Genomic DNA, 15,191 nt, shown 5'->3' on the forward strand with positions numbered 1-15,191 from the left:
TTAGGTCAGTGTTTGTTTCCATTTGACTGTAGGGTACAATTTAGGAACCACTGCAAAATGTCAGGGATTTACTGAATTTGTTTGCTGATGAAACCACAGACAGCTGAGTGCAGAGTGCTAACTTTTATTCATGCAATCAAAGAGCACAATGCTAAAGACATACTGAAACACAGGCAAGGTTGCCTGCCATAAAATATTTTTGGGAACTTACTCCAGCAGATCTCATTGAGACAAAACTCTCATGTCTATTGTGTTTTCATTAGAACTGTGCCAATAATTGCAAAACTGGCTTCTGCCTTCATTATTTAGGGCTTTTTTCTTTAAATACTGTTGTCTCCACTCTTAATCAACTGAGCACGGAAATCTCCATGAAACACACTGGTGCTGGGTGAGCAGCAGTGCCTGATGCAGAGTACCTGTCTAACACTTCTCATCCACCAGCAGCAGGAACGCCTTCCATTGAAGATAAATGACAGTATCCTATGTGACTGATGGGATCACTCACATGAGAGTGAGAAATGCAAGACCTTACCAGCTGCTTAAAAAAATCACTTTTCACTAGCTGCACAGACAGCAGAAATATTCCTGCCTCTGCCATATTTAAAAGGTACACAAACTGACAGGTAGACAAAAAAGAGAGAAAACTGTCTCGGGTGATCATCACTGCAACTCAAATCAGACTTACCAGTAAACCTGAATAATTTAGCACTTCATCTCTGAATATTGCTGTTGTAATTATTTTCTATTGCTGATGTTCTCACAAAAAGGTTAATTTCAAATTGTAACTACTGATTTTGGAAAGAAAATCCTACGTAAAATTACATTGCCTTTACGAAAATTCTTAGTAGGGCTCAAGAGATCTTAAGAAATTTCAAATTAATGAATAGACCAATAGACAGAAAAATTTATACTTAAACTGTTGGAAAAAGTCATTAAAAATCTGCAAAAAACTGTAAAATGATCTATAATTGACAGAAAAAATTGTTTAAAATCCTCCTAAAACATCTTCCAATATTCTAGTAAGCTGTTTAGTAAAACCACAATGCTAACCATTGACTAGGAATACCACATGCCTCATTATTAAAATGAAGAGATGCTGATGGGAATAGGTGATTTATTCTGCAGTAACTGTTACTATGCACTTTATTGATAAAGCTTCATCTGCATTGTTTCAGCTGGTCATCTTCTAAAAAGTATTTGTGAGACAATGTTACTGGGAAGGTTCCTCCTTCCTTTTTCAGGATGATTCACCTTGTGGTCTGCACAGGAGATAATAATTTTCTGTCTCATGGTTAGAATTTCAAACTGTACTGAAGTCTATATGAAAAACCCAACAACTTCTCTGTATTTCAAATATTGTTACTTAAATATGTGTGGATGTTGGAGATCATATACAGTGACCTTTTACCCATCCCAGATTGTAAACCTACTGTAAAATGATGGGGTGTGTTTTTTCTCTCCCCCCTCCTTTTTAAAGAAGCAATAAAACTGTACATTAAAAGACAGGAAGGACATTACTGAGTTACAAAAGAATGCCCCTTCGTCAATAATTTGTAAATGTAAACAAAAAAGTTCAAGTAGAAAAGCAAACAAGTGTGCTGCTGCTTCAAATGTGTTTTCTCACCCCATGGGGTTAGGGCAAAGTTCTTTAAAAATGTGTCTTCATGGAGGTCATGAAGCATCTCGAAAGAGTCCCAATGTTCACTACCAGATATCACTGGTGATGCTCAGCTCCTTGGCTGATAAAGGTAGCAAGGGGTTGTTCCTGTGAAACTCCTGGGGGTCCTTCACGGTGTTGTTCAGAGGTAGCTGTCCGTTCAGGAGTGTCAGAGGAATGTTACAGTACGTGTGGTGGTTGCTTATGGAAGCGATTGGCAGTGTCGCTGCTGACACGTCGTACTCGTATCCTCTGCAGTAATGTCTCATGTGCACAGAGTCTGCCTGATGGTAATCACTTAAATCAGCCCGTGATTCCACCAATGTGGCAGAAGTGCCTGTGACGGCAAGAGAGGGTACAGTCTGGAGGTCTCCAAAAAGGCCCTGCTCTGCAGAATCCAGGACCTGATGCCGAGACACCACCTCCTTTTTCTTCCCTGGCATTTCAAAGACTAGGCGCTTCCAAAACTTAGAATTCAGTTTGCTGCTTTTTGGTCCTTTCCACTTGACCACTGAGAGAAGTTTGATGGTGTGCTTTAAAGATTCCACTTCATGATAATTCACTTTCCCTTTTAATTCAGTACACTCAATCAAAATAACTTTGATTTCGCCACTGACTAGCATGTTATGGAGTCTGTTTTCCATCTCAAAAATACTCCATCCTCTCCTGAGAACATAGTCTGGAGTTAACACGATAATGAGTCTTCTGCTTTGCTCAACACATCTTGTGAGATCTTCAATGTAGGCTACAAATTATAGAAAGAGAGAAAGAGTAAAGAATAAAGAAGTCTATTGTATCAAAACATTAGGCTTGCAATCAAGTATAACAAAATCCTACAGCTTACTGATCCACACTATTTAAGACAATGGGCATTTCAATATACTCCAACAAAAGTGGGATTGTGTATCACAACATATTTCTACTTATGGAGTACACATAGAAAACTGCTTGATAATACTCTCCATCCTTTACTATTTTCCCCTGTTCATTGCAGCAGAATGACATTTACAAAACATCCTCTCTGTGTAGATGTATTAGTGACTAAGAACACACAGTTCACTCAGTGAAAAAATACAGGTCAAGATCAATGTAATGTTTGTGTAAATTTTAACATTAACATTGCTTATGATCAACACCGTGTCGAGGGAAGCACACTCTGGAAGTGGTTCTCGTGTTTCAGATGCAAGGACATGAAGGTGCTGCAGGGTGTATGAAAAGTAACTTGCAAGAGCTCAGAAAGAAATGAACCCTCATCACATGCAGAACTTGTGCTATTGCATAGAAGCATCATGGTAGCTCTTTCTTCTTTAGGTATTGACCACAAAAGCACAAGAGCATCCTTTGTGGCCCAATAGTCTGTTTGAATATCACAAACCTGTGCTTCTATGTACCCCAAGGTATTAACAAAAACTTCACAAGTGACAGGAACAAATGGAAAATTTAAACATATTGGAGGTATTTATTTGTTGAGACATCAATGACAAAGAAAATAGTAGAATTCTTTTATTCATGCATGCCAAGTAGTTGCAATTGATCAGTGTAAGCAGAAATGCCAGCCCATCATCAGCTCCATGATGCCAGTTTATGGAACTACAAAATATTCTTCAAGTTGGACTTGGATCTCTGAGTTTTGCTTATCCCAGAGATGGTAGGGAAGAGAAGCCAATTATGCTGGTCTGACACGGAACAGGGTGGGAAAGAGATCTGCTTACACACCTGATCCAAACCCCATTCAAATGGACAGAATTAAGCAAATTTCAATGGGGTTTGGGTCAAGACCAGAAAAATGAAATCACTTGAAAAAAACACTAAGGGCAGAAGAGTGTTCACTGGTTGCATAGCACTCAAGACAGGATATATACTTTTTGCTTTTTTAACTACATGAACCTCTTTAACCATGCTACTGAGGATGTGCCACCTGACAACAGAGGAAAAGCACGTGTTATAAATGAAGACTTGGACACAAGAGCTGCACAGAACAGATTTTTACTCAGCACAGGGCAGGGCCTCTCTTACACACCTGCCCTCTAGCAGGAACAATAATTACAAATAACATCATTAATCAACATCTGTTACTGCAAGACTCATTTTATAGTCCCAGGCACCATACCACAGCATGCTTATTCACACCACTTCCAGTAAAGTAAATAGCTACAAAATAGGCCAACAGGAACATTCTAAAATAGCTTATTTTCATGAGATTAAAGGCATAGTTAGCATCAAATCTGCCTTTACCAATGTTTTATTTCACCACTTAGCAGCAAGAAGAATTTCTTTCACAAATGGAAAAAAGGCAATTGCAAACATCCCACAGACACACAAAAAATTAAGACATACACATACATTACAAATGTCTATGCAACAATCCTGACTTTTAGTTAATGGTTTATGACTCTTTAATCATGCAGCATTTACAGTTTGTTTTTTTCCCTTGAAATATTTTTGGAGGAAAACCCCCACATTGTTCTGCATAAAATAGTTACTCATCAATGAAAAAAATTCAACATGAAAATCCATGGGAGAGGCAGCAGAGAGGGGAGAGAATCAGCAACAATGAGAAAATGATAAGAACTGGTGAAACAAAACTTAAGGAAAGGTAGAAATGTTCAATACAATGTAAAGAGATTATCCCAATGTATCAACAGCTCAGACTCTTCATTTTCTTCCTTTCTTTCTGCTCCCAAAAAGAAAGAATTTAGGTGGGAAGCTTCATCATTAGAGGTTGAATCTGCAAGATACAGTAAAACAACAAACTATCATGCATCTTTCCCGAGACATATTCATCCCTCCTTCAAACAACTCAGACACTGCTATGTACAAGACAGTTCTCTGCAGGACACAGTACTGGGCAATACCACATCTCCAGGTTAGTGCCAAGCATGGCCACACATATCCAATATGCATCCAATTGAGAAAAAAACACAAACCAAGAAAACAAACAAAAATCGCTCCACTTTCATCTCTTCAAATATCTTGTGGCAATCATTTCAATAGCAACACCCCAGCAATAATCCATTATACCATTTCAATCAAAAACTCATCATACTTTGCTTTAGTCGAACAGGGAATGCAGTGGGAAGACAACAGAAAAAAATTCCCTGTTTTCTCAGGTGAACACTTCTCCCCTTGGTGCCTCTTCCACACATTGGCATGCCCACATTTCTTACTGGGTATTGCAGCAGATTAGAGCTCTGTCCTCAGCTAAGAGACCTTCCCAAATGACCATGAGGTGACCCCTCAAATTCCACATTTGGAGCTGTTCACTGGTAGACATGGTCAGTGAACAGGGGATCGTTGGCGCACCGAGGATAAAGTACACTGAATTATAGGAAACTGGAAACCCACATTTCCAACCACTTTGTCCAGAAGTACTTAGTACTTCCAATAACTTCAGTTTGGGATTACTACTGAAGATTAGTGACAACAATCCTGAAGCACGTGGTTCCACTGGGTGCACTCTATGGTATGTCCAATGTTCACAACTTGAACATTTCTGTGAAGAAAAGCATGGGGAGACAGATTCCTGCCTCTGGAAATTCCAGCTTTGTATTTTTCAGTGGTCCCATCTGACTGCATAAATCCCTGAGCTGCTAAATCACCCACTGTCATTTCACCTCAGAATTTGAGACTTCCTAAAATACAGCAGTTTCAGTTGTTTGTTTCAAGTGTTGAGTGCATGAGAAGGTATTAAATCCAAGCAGTCTATATTGCAGTGTGGGATGGAGAAAAGATTGCTTTCACCTTTCCAGTGAGCCAGGCAACGGTTCTGTTTCACTTACAAAAAAGAACCTCTGAGCAGGGACTTCAGGAATGACATCACTGACATAACTATGCTGTAACTTCACTTTTGCTGCAGGAGGTGTCAAATTCAATGACACTGCGTTGTGAGGGGAGAAAAAATTGCCTTGACGAAATCAGCATGGCATTATTTGCTTTTAATTTCCAAATACTGTATTGTTATAATAAACCAGGATGTAAAAATAAAACATCAGCATTAGAATTAACCCACTGGCATTTTATTGAAAAAGAGCATTTTAAATTTTGTCCCTTTCCTCCCCTCCTTTAAACCCCATTTTGCAATATGGCACAAAGCAGTTCTCAAAATGTTAGAAATTCACATAGGTCAAAAAATTAAAACTGTGAGTGACTTTCTCAGTAACTTACTTGCATCATGTTCAATGAAACACCCAAGGAGATGTGGACAGCAAGAAATGTTACATCCCCAAACCAAACATCGTTTTTGCACGGTTTCCTTGAGCAATGAAGACAGATCACCTGACAGCAAATATGTGCTCATCAAACACCATCAACAGGTAGCGATGCTGAACTGTAGTTTGAAGCACTGAAGAAGAGAATTCCAAGAGATGTATCCCATTTGCAATTACATCATGCATAACTGCCTATGGAATCTTGAATGAGCTACATTAACCGCAGGCTGGAAGGAAAGGTAATATGCAAGCAAAGAGCAAGGAAATGAATGAACACTATGGATACAGAGTTACTTACACAAGAAATGACTGACTAACCAGATTCAGATGATTTGCAGAAACAGTTCAGGGAGAAAAAAAACCATACAAAGTCCTATGGATATTTTTGGGAAACACCATCACCACAGGAACCAAAGAGTATCTACCATCAACTCCCTGCTGGCTGGTTCCCTGCACTCTGAAAATAACCAGCCCTTCTGTGTTTGGCAATATGACCATCACTTGAGGAAGTTATTTATAGAAGAGCAATTCAGTCCTGGTTTCCTAACTGAATAGTTCCCAAACCCTAAATCTGACTACTTCATTATAACACAAATAATTGCATGTATTGCTTTTCCTATTATTTAAATATGTTTTTCTTCTGTTAGCTCAGACCAGAACAGCAATGCAGCTGGAACTGCTGAAACACAGAGCAGAGTAATGGCCCCTTCTGAGAGAGCGCCCAATCCCAGTGTAACCTAAGGGCCAGCTGACAAATACTGCAGATCAGTGTGACACACTGCCCTCTCAGCATACTCCTCCCCTTGCCATCATCAGACTTTCTATATTTGACATGGCAAAGGAAGGAGGGATTAAGGAGAAGGAAAAATATGGAATCTGGGATAATGTCTTCTTTTGCAGGCTGAAATGTCTGAACTGGGTGATGTTGGTAAAATTGTCTTGGCAATAGATGACTGAAACAAAATTCTGGATATTTATAATCAAAGATTCATAAACTTATACAGGTTAGAAGGGAGCCCTGGGGGTCTCCAGCTCAATACCCTGCCTGAAGGGTATTGCTCAGGACCTTGTCCAGTACAGTTTTGAAGACTTCCAAGGTTGAGGGTTTCTCAGTATCTCCAGGTTCTCAGTATCTGACCACCTCCATGGTAAGCAAAATTTTCCAAATGTTTAAATGGAATTTTCAGTGTTGCAACTCATATCTATGACCTCTTGTTCAACAAGTGTGCACCTCTGGGAAGAGGCCTCCTCCACCTTTGTGCTGTCCACTGGGAAGATAATAATCAGATCCCTTCTTGGCTATGTCTTTGTTGGCCTTTTCTTCAAGAAATACAGTTCTTTGGAGCTCTTACACTGTGTGTTCCACCTCTCTGATCATCACCTTGGTGGCTTTCAGTGGGCTTTTACAGGATAGCCAGTCCTTCTGGCTTTGGTTCACATTTCTTCCTCTTTCAGCTGTTATCCCTCTCTATCCCTGCTACCCTTGGTCATGCCTGGCATAACAGAGCAGACAACCAGGGACTTCTGAAAGGAGTTTGTGGTGCTAGATACTGCATTCCTGTTCCAGAGAAATGGTATCCCATACCTAATTAAGCCTTGGGAACCCCACACATGGGGTCCAACTGTGTTTTCTTCATCCAGAAACCTAGGAAGCTGGAATTCACTGGGCAAACCTCACACAAATGGGCAGACAAAACTAAAAAGTGCCAGACTGCAATGCTGATTGTCATGTGCTTTTTATCACATCTTTGGCACTCTCCTGTTTTGCTGAGAACTTCTCATTCTTCAGGTAAAAGTAAATATTTTTATTCCATCACCATTGTTCTTTTCACTGCCTGATCCGTTTACCCCAGGCTGAGCTGGACGGAATTGTTGGTATTTTTTCAATTCTGTCAAGACCAAATGCACATATGCTTAGAGAGCAACTAGATGGTGCTCTAATAGATTTGTATTGCTGGTATTAAGAATTCAACTTGACAATTTTGACCTCTTCCCTTTCAGGGTTTAAAATAATTTGCAGAAACCATGGAGAAAAATATCTTCTTCTGAGTAGTCTCAATTTTACATGAGTGAAGTGCAAATAGATCTTTTTCTCTGCAGACACATCCAGGTGAAAACATAACTATTTCTATTACACACTCCTGCCCTCTTCAACTCTTCAGTCTCCTCAGGTCTCTCAACACCGAATTAAAAACCCCACAGGGCTTGAGAGTATTTGCTGTGGGAAAGGGTTTGTTAAAAAAGCCTGAAAACTAATAGGGTGAAAATAATGAAAAGTGCTAAGAAACTTTAATTACAGCTGCAAGTGCATCTCAGGGATCACAGTCTCCTTACACAGGTTAACATGTCCAATTATGCCTAAGTTACCCAGGCAGAAAGTTGTATGTGCTGTCAGCTTTGACAGAATGCAGAACACTCGCTCTGTTAAGACCAAAGAATATTCTTTTTGAAAAAAATAGCTGCTATAGTACTTCCCATAACATGCAACTCAATTTCGGGGTTACAAACTTGGTCTTGCTGCTCACACAGCACGCTGCATGTCGTGTTTCCCTGCATGGGTGAGAGCAGAGGAGCCGTGGCTGCTTTAGCCCCTTTTCCACCTCACCAGTTGGGGGAGCCGTGTCCATCCTTGCTGCTCTCAGGCAGCAACCAAAAGTCATTGGAAAGGTCCTTGCTGGCCACTGTGTGGTGGGCACCACTGAGGCTCTTGGCATCCTTCGTGATGCTTCTCCCTCCCACTAGGACGAAACGCTCCACTGGGATAAAGTTTGTATCCTGGCAGGGCTCAGAAACCAACACCTACTGCAAAACGTGACTCGGGACCATCTGACCTGAACCGTGGATGCCAGGGATCTGCTTCCCTGTGGTGAAGAGGTGGCCTCAGTCACCACAGCCATCCCTCTGCCCCCCCGGGGACAGCAGCAGTCGCTCCGTGGACATCCCTGAGCAGACAGTTCCCAGCACGGAGCTGACACGCAGAGCTCGGCCATGCCCTGGGAGGGAGGTGGCTGCTGGGTGTGTGCAGCTAGAGCACATCTGGCTGTAATCTCTCCCTCGGCTGCACAGGGACATGCAGAGCCCATCACAGCTTTTCCCCAGGGGTTAGCGACGAGCCAGCTGGACAAAAACACAATCAAACTTGTCCCTGAGTTTTCCCAAAGTCAGCTTTTTAGGTTGTTCAGAGAGCTGTGCAAGGAAATTAATGAAATACTATTTAACAAATCTATTTTTTGCTTGCTCTCGAATCCAAGGAGCAGCTGTCGGTATCGCTTCGTGCCAGGGAGGCAGCGCGAGGGTTCACACCCTCCTGTGGCAGCACCTCAAACTGCAGAGACTTGAACAACCAGCCTTGCAGAACAGCTCCTGTGCTGCACTGGTGGGGTGGCACACCCCGAGGCACACAGAATATAGAAGGAAACACAAAAGAACAGAGTAATTACTGAAAGTAATTTACTCAAAAGATGAGGAAATGCAGCACATGTGAGAAGAGATATTTCCTAAAATAAAAAAGATAACTGTGCTCAACCCCCCATTTCGCTACAGAAATCTACTCTGGAGAGGCAGATATTTTGTCATACCTGCCAATTTTTGAGACAGCCACTCTAAAACACGCTATGTTGACCTCTGAAGTTTCTAGTAGGCCCATTCCACATCCCACTGCCTTCACTAAGCACTGCAAGTCCTGTTGGGACTGGGGAGCATTAGGCAGAACACAATCATGTTCCACTTCTCCAGCACACAGAGAGCTTACAAATACAGGAGGTCGAGTCTTTCCTCCTTCCTCAGCCCCTCTCCCTCCCCCTGGCCCCACTTAAAATAAAGTGCCTACCCTCATATCTTTTTCAAAGCTAAAGCATGCAAATCACACTCATTTCAGTTCCACATTTTATTCTGCATTGTCATTATGTCTGATTAAGCGTTCTTGAAGCTCCATGTGTTAGAATCAGGCCTTTTCATAATACCGAAGAAGTGAGTTTGAGAGGGAAAAAGAGGGATTAAATGTGTGAATGTTCATAAATGAGAGCTGACATTTTCAGGTACCCTACATTTTCAGGAGAGGTTTAATGAATACCCAAAGTGATGACAAGTATTTGCTGAGTGCTTGACTGACAAAAATAGACAAAAATAAAATACCATGCTGGCTGGTACAACAATTGGGAAAAAGAATCTGATTTTGGATTAATTTGTGCTTCAGTATAGTTATCATTGAAGGGTTAACTTTAAACTCTTTAATTCACTTGCATAATTGCTATGTATAACTCTGGATGTATAATGCTGGATATGAAATAACTAGTTACAACAATTCTGTGATTTTTAACACAAAAATATGTATTTTCTCTAAATAATATCTAAAAATTTGGGATGACTTGCTTGTACTGTCAGAAATAAGAAGGCTACGAGCCAAGTCCCTTTTCTGGAATTTCTCACTAAGAGAGAAAAACTCACACATTTCAGGAACAAAAAAGAAAAAGAGAATCAGCTCTAAACTAGGAGCTGCAAGAGCACAGGATCAATTCAAGCCACTACAGAGGACTCTGCAAGATCTCTGGCTATGCTCTGACTCCTCTTTCCCAATGGTACAGGATTCAGAGCTCTGTTTCCAGCTCTCTCAAATATCAAAGAAGAAACAGGCTCTAACTTCTGGGGCAGGCAGTGGAGTTTGGCAGCAGCAAGGCAGCAGTTTCAGGTCTTTTGGCAGGCAGGTTGCTCGCACAGCTATGTCTGAGCTGTTTCACATTTGGGGACATCTGCTCCAGTACATCCATTGCTTTGTTCTCTTGTTCATATATCCCATACAGTAGCACATACAGAGAGAAGTTCATATTCTCCTCTACTATTTTTTCATGGAACTAATTTGGAAACAGAATTTGTAGGGAAAAAAGCTGATTTGTTCACATGGGTAGCATTTCAAATAAATGTGGTATTAAGAAAACATGCTATGCCTTCATAATTCATCAATACCATGCATGTAATTCGTGGTCTTTTTGACTTGCTCAAAAATGAATCTGGTAGAAAAAATGGCATAATTACCATTAGGAAACCATTAACTGTTGGGATAGACATCCAAAGGTGCTGATGTATCTTCAGACATGGCAGCAAAACTGATTTGAAATGCACAACTGTATTTCATTATCAGCATGGAAAACAGCATTGGCTCATGGGGCTGTACATAATACTCTGAATAATTAGTATTGCTTACACAATATCAGTGACTTACACAATGCCCACACTGCTCAGAAATTCAACACTTAGTCAAAACTCTAATGAAAAAATTGCAACCTTACCATTAACTGTGAAACTATTGTCTCTTTATGAGACCTCCAAGTTAGGGAAAAACCCAAAAGGACAATGGAAAAGATGACTTTTACTTGCAAAGCTGCTGTAGACAAACAAATAATCACTAAAAAAACCCAATAATCCCATTTTCAATTATATAACAGAGACTGCAAAATCTTTTTAGGAAGTTTCCTGCTTAGTTACCTGTGTCTGATGTAGACATTTTGGACTCAGTAATGCTTGAAGAGCTACAGCCTTCCCTATAGGAAGGTCCAGCTCCTTCCTCCACCACTGAAATCAATGGCAATTCCCTCTGATTTCAGCAATGCAAGGAACAAGCTTGAACACAGAGCTCAAATTTGCAGAGCTGAGGAAACTTTTCCAATCCTTGCAACCACTTCCCAAAGAGAGGTTTTCTGTACCATTTACCTGATGCACAGTCCAGGCCTTTGTGACACATTAGAGAAAAATAGAACAGAAAGGTCAGAAATACTTACTTCCACTAGGGATCAGGTCCCTATCTGGAATGAAGAGCTTATATCCATAGTGCTTTTCTAGAACATCTGGCAGAATTTCAAGTGCAAACTGTTCCTCTTCATTATTGTCACGATCCAATGCATCAGGATCCACTTTGGTGTATGAAAGATATGCATCGTATTCCTTGTTGTCTGTAAGAAAACAAACTCATGTTTAGCCTGCTGTTTGCAAGAGCACTATAAACAGTACAGGGAAGTACAAGAAAATTGTATTATTCCTTGAAATGACCAAGCATTTCCCAACAAAACTGGGACTTTTCACAGGAAAATAATCTGGCTTCCAGAGAGAAATTTTATGGATCCAGACAAAGGATATCCTTTCAGTTTTCTTCTGCATGTGGAGCAGTAATTCTGCTCTGTGTGGTTGGACCATGTCACAGCTGAAAATATCATGGGCAAAATTTTAATATAAAATACTAAAGCTGAAAGTTTTTATTTTAATCCTTTACATATTGCTGATGGAAATCTTTCAACTCCCGTGCCTCAAGAGTGCTGGGATTATGTGAATGTCCTGAGCTCAGAAAAGTTTTCGTGCCTGGAAAATTTTGATCGAGGAAAACTTCCTTTCACAAGTAAGTGTGAGAAATTACATGACTTAACTCAAATGAATCCTGACTATGCAGAAAACAATGCCAGACAGAAACAGTTTAAAACAATTTTTTCAGAAAATCCTATCGTTTTAAAAATCAATATAATAATTTTAGAGGTCATATGATCCAGGACATTTGAAATACTTGGGGCTTGCAGCATGAGAGAGAGAGACAAATCCCAGAGCAATGGGGCACAGAGGGAGACCTGCCTGCAGCTCAGGGAGGAGGAAAAGCCTCATCCAAAGGTGAATGGAAAGGGCAGGGCACCTCCTCCTCTTCCTCCCACACAGCACTGGGGCTTGTCTCCAGCTCTGCTTCTGGAGCTAGTGACTGTGCCAGGAAACAGAAGTGGTGCCACTACTGAGCTCAGGATCCATGCTGGGATCAGACTATCTTAGTGACATTTCTCTTTGCTATTCCTCTGTAGTAATGGAAAATAGTGTATCGAAAAAGTCAACCTTCAGCAATTCAGTCTCCAGGGAAGAGCACAGCTGCCATTATTTACAGAAAATGAAAAATCAAATGGTTAATGTTCTATACAAAACCGCATGAATGGAGGGTTTCTGACTACCAATTATCTGTAAAGAATAATGCACATGAAAGATAGTTAAAGCAGTTAAAAATCATCAATATATTCTGATAAAAAGGAAAAAACCTCTAATCATAATACAATACAGTACTTGATGCTTGATGACCTTGAAATGTTGGTTACTTATAATTCCTGACACAAAGCCAGAGCTGTGAGGGTCAGAGCTACAGTCAAAGCATGTGAATAATTATATATTTGTAAAAGGCAATTTTCCTAGTGCCACCGTAGCTGTAGGGGAGGATGGAAGATGTCCACCTGGCTTGCTGATATTCCTCTGAAATCAACAGAGGCCAGTCAGCTTTGGAGACATGTCCAAAACCTGTTCTCCTGTCCATAATGAAGCCTGCCAAAACCTTTTAAGAGATGCCAGCCACCAAGTGATCCTGGAGGCAACATCCCTGCAAACGTTTGCAGGCTCTGCAGAGGCAGCAGAGCCTTGACGTGCCTGGCTGTAGAGCAGCATGAAAGCTGCACAGGGATGTGCCAGCGGTCCCAGAGCTCCCAAACCCTTCCAGCTGCGGGAGCACAGCTGCCCTCTCCAGTCACCTCAGTTCACAACACAAGTGAGCAAGATACAGACAGAACCAGTTCCCTTGGGCTCCTGAGAATCCGTATGCTTGTGCTCCATCCCCATGGCCTCAACTCCCTCTTCACAAGCTTCCCATGCACAGGATGGAGCTGAAGGACCTGTCCACGCTTGGCCAGCACTTGCTCTGGGTGCTCTGGAAGCAGCACTGTTTGGGGCCGTTTTCTAAATGGATCCCTTAATCCACAGTGTCATTTTCTCTAAAAGCAATGCTACACACAGCACAGGAAGTGAATGCATCCAGCACTGCTTACACAGGGTATTTTTAGAAATGGGAATAAAGCAAATCTGTTGAGTTCCAAATGTTCTTTTTTAAAGAAATACATGTATAAATGGAAAATGACCCTGCAATTGCATCAATACAGCTGACTGCTCATGGGAGCTCTGTATACTCCCACTATAGCCTGCATGAGTAGAAACATCCCCATATATCCTTTGACTTCAGTAACATTCTGCTTCCATCTTTTATGCTGCAGGGTCACAATGTGACACAAATCTGCAATAGGTCTACAATCATGCACTGGAAAAATAAAAGGCTGTTTTCAGAATTAACATGCACACAAAATACTCTGTGTACTCAAGGGGCTTCCTCTAAACAACCAGAAAATAACACTGTTTCATAAATTAAAAAGCAATCGAACAAAAAAAGTTACATTGATAAAAATGAAGCAGCTTCATATGGAAAACACAAGACAAATTAATCGAAGCAGGCAGGAGGAAGTTACCACTTCTTGTTGGTGTGAACTAGGGATGTTACACTGATAAAATCCCAAGATTTAGAGGTAAAGTACTTCCCAAACCACATAATCCTACCCTTCACTTTCTCCTAGGTACCAGCATAAATATTGTGCAGTATCATATAGCATCAGAAAAGCATCATTTCAGGTTTTGCCACTTACACATGAAGGTGGAGAAAGAGCCAGTTGCCTGACCTCTATTCCTGTATTTATCATTCCTCATTCTAAAATCCCCTAGATGTCATTCCATCCATTCTCCAAAACGCCCACAGATTTCATTGTAGTGGAACATTTTCACACCATATCTATCCAGTGTGAAACAGAAACATTTATTATGGTGATAACAGGAGCGCTAACTGCAGAAAGCAACATGTCTATGCAACTGCACATTGTTTTGGCACCATGGAAAATGTGTTCCCTGCTCTTTTTTCAAATACATTATAGTTTCTAGATGGACCATTCCAGAATGTCTATGTGATTCATAAGTGTTGGAGTGCACTTTGGCAAGTACCTTTATTCAGTACTGTATTTCAGATCTTTAACAGATATTACTCAGATGCATATTAATAACATATTAATTATAAGTGTTAAGAATATAAGAATAGGATTTAAAGCACTTGATTTTAGTTTACAGGGCTTACTCCAACTTCATAGGAGCAGGAATGTTCTATATTCAGAATACAATTCAGAGAATTAAATTAATTCAGAGCACAAAAGCTTCAATTTAAAAATACAAGTTTAGCTTTAGGCACCAAACAGAATATAAGCTCGGAAGAGGGAAGGTGAGGGAGGAAAAATGAAAAACAGCCTAGTTTATTCCTAAACATTCTCCCCAGGGAAGCTGTACATTTCCACTAAGTTGTTTGCAGTCTCCCAATTAACTGAGGTAACTAGTTAGCCTCGATAACAATCACCTGTCACTAGTCAGAGGAATTGGCAGTCTGACAACAATTCCATGAAAATGTTTAATGAAGATCACCTGGTGAAAGAGCTGCCCACATACAGTACAGA

At 40.7% G+C, this 15,191-nt stretch overlaps 1 protein-coding gene across 3 annotated transcripts in view; it reads right to left on the bottom strand.

The window, feature by feature from the left end:
* Positions 1-1,263: 1,263 nt before the first annotated feature.
* IL1RAPL2 (interleukin 1 receptor accessory protein like 2) overlaps positions 1,264-15,191 on the bottom strand; it is a 377,416-nt gene continuing 363,488 nt past the window's right edge. For all 3 annotated transcript variants that reach the window (XM_071569169.1, XM_071569167.1, XM_071569170.1), the window contains exons 10-11: positions 11,640-11,810; positions 1,264-2,402 (exon numbers count right to left, since the gene is read on the bottom strand). In XM_071569169.1, the coding sequence (XP_071425270.1) occupies positions 1,705-2,402; positions 11,640-11,810 (869 nt within the window). In that variant the 3' untranslated portion in view covers positions 1,264-1,704. The remainder of the gene's footprint in view (positions 2,403-11,639; positions 11,811-15,191) is intronic.

Source organism: Pithys albifrons, chromosome 14 (genome assembly GCF_047495875.1).
Source record: "Pithys albifrons albifrons isolate INPA30051 chromosome 14, PitAlb_v1, whole genome shotgun sequence".
Taxonomy (NCBI): domain Eukaryota; kingdom Metazoa; phylum Chordata; class Aves; order Passeriformes; family Thamnophilidae; genus Pithys; species Pithys albifrons.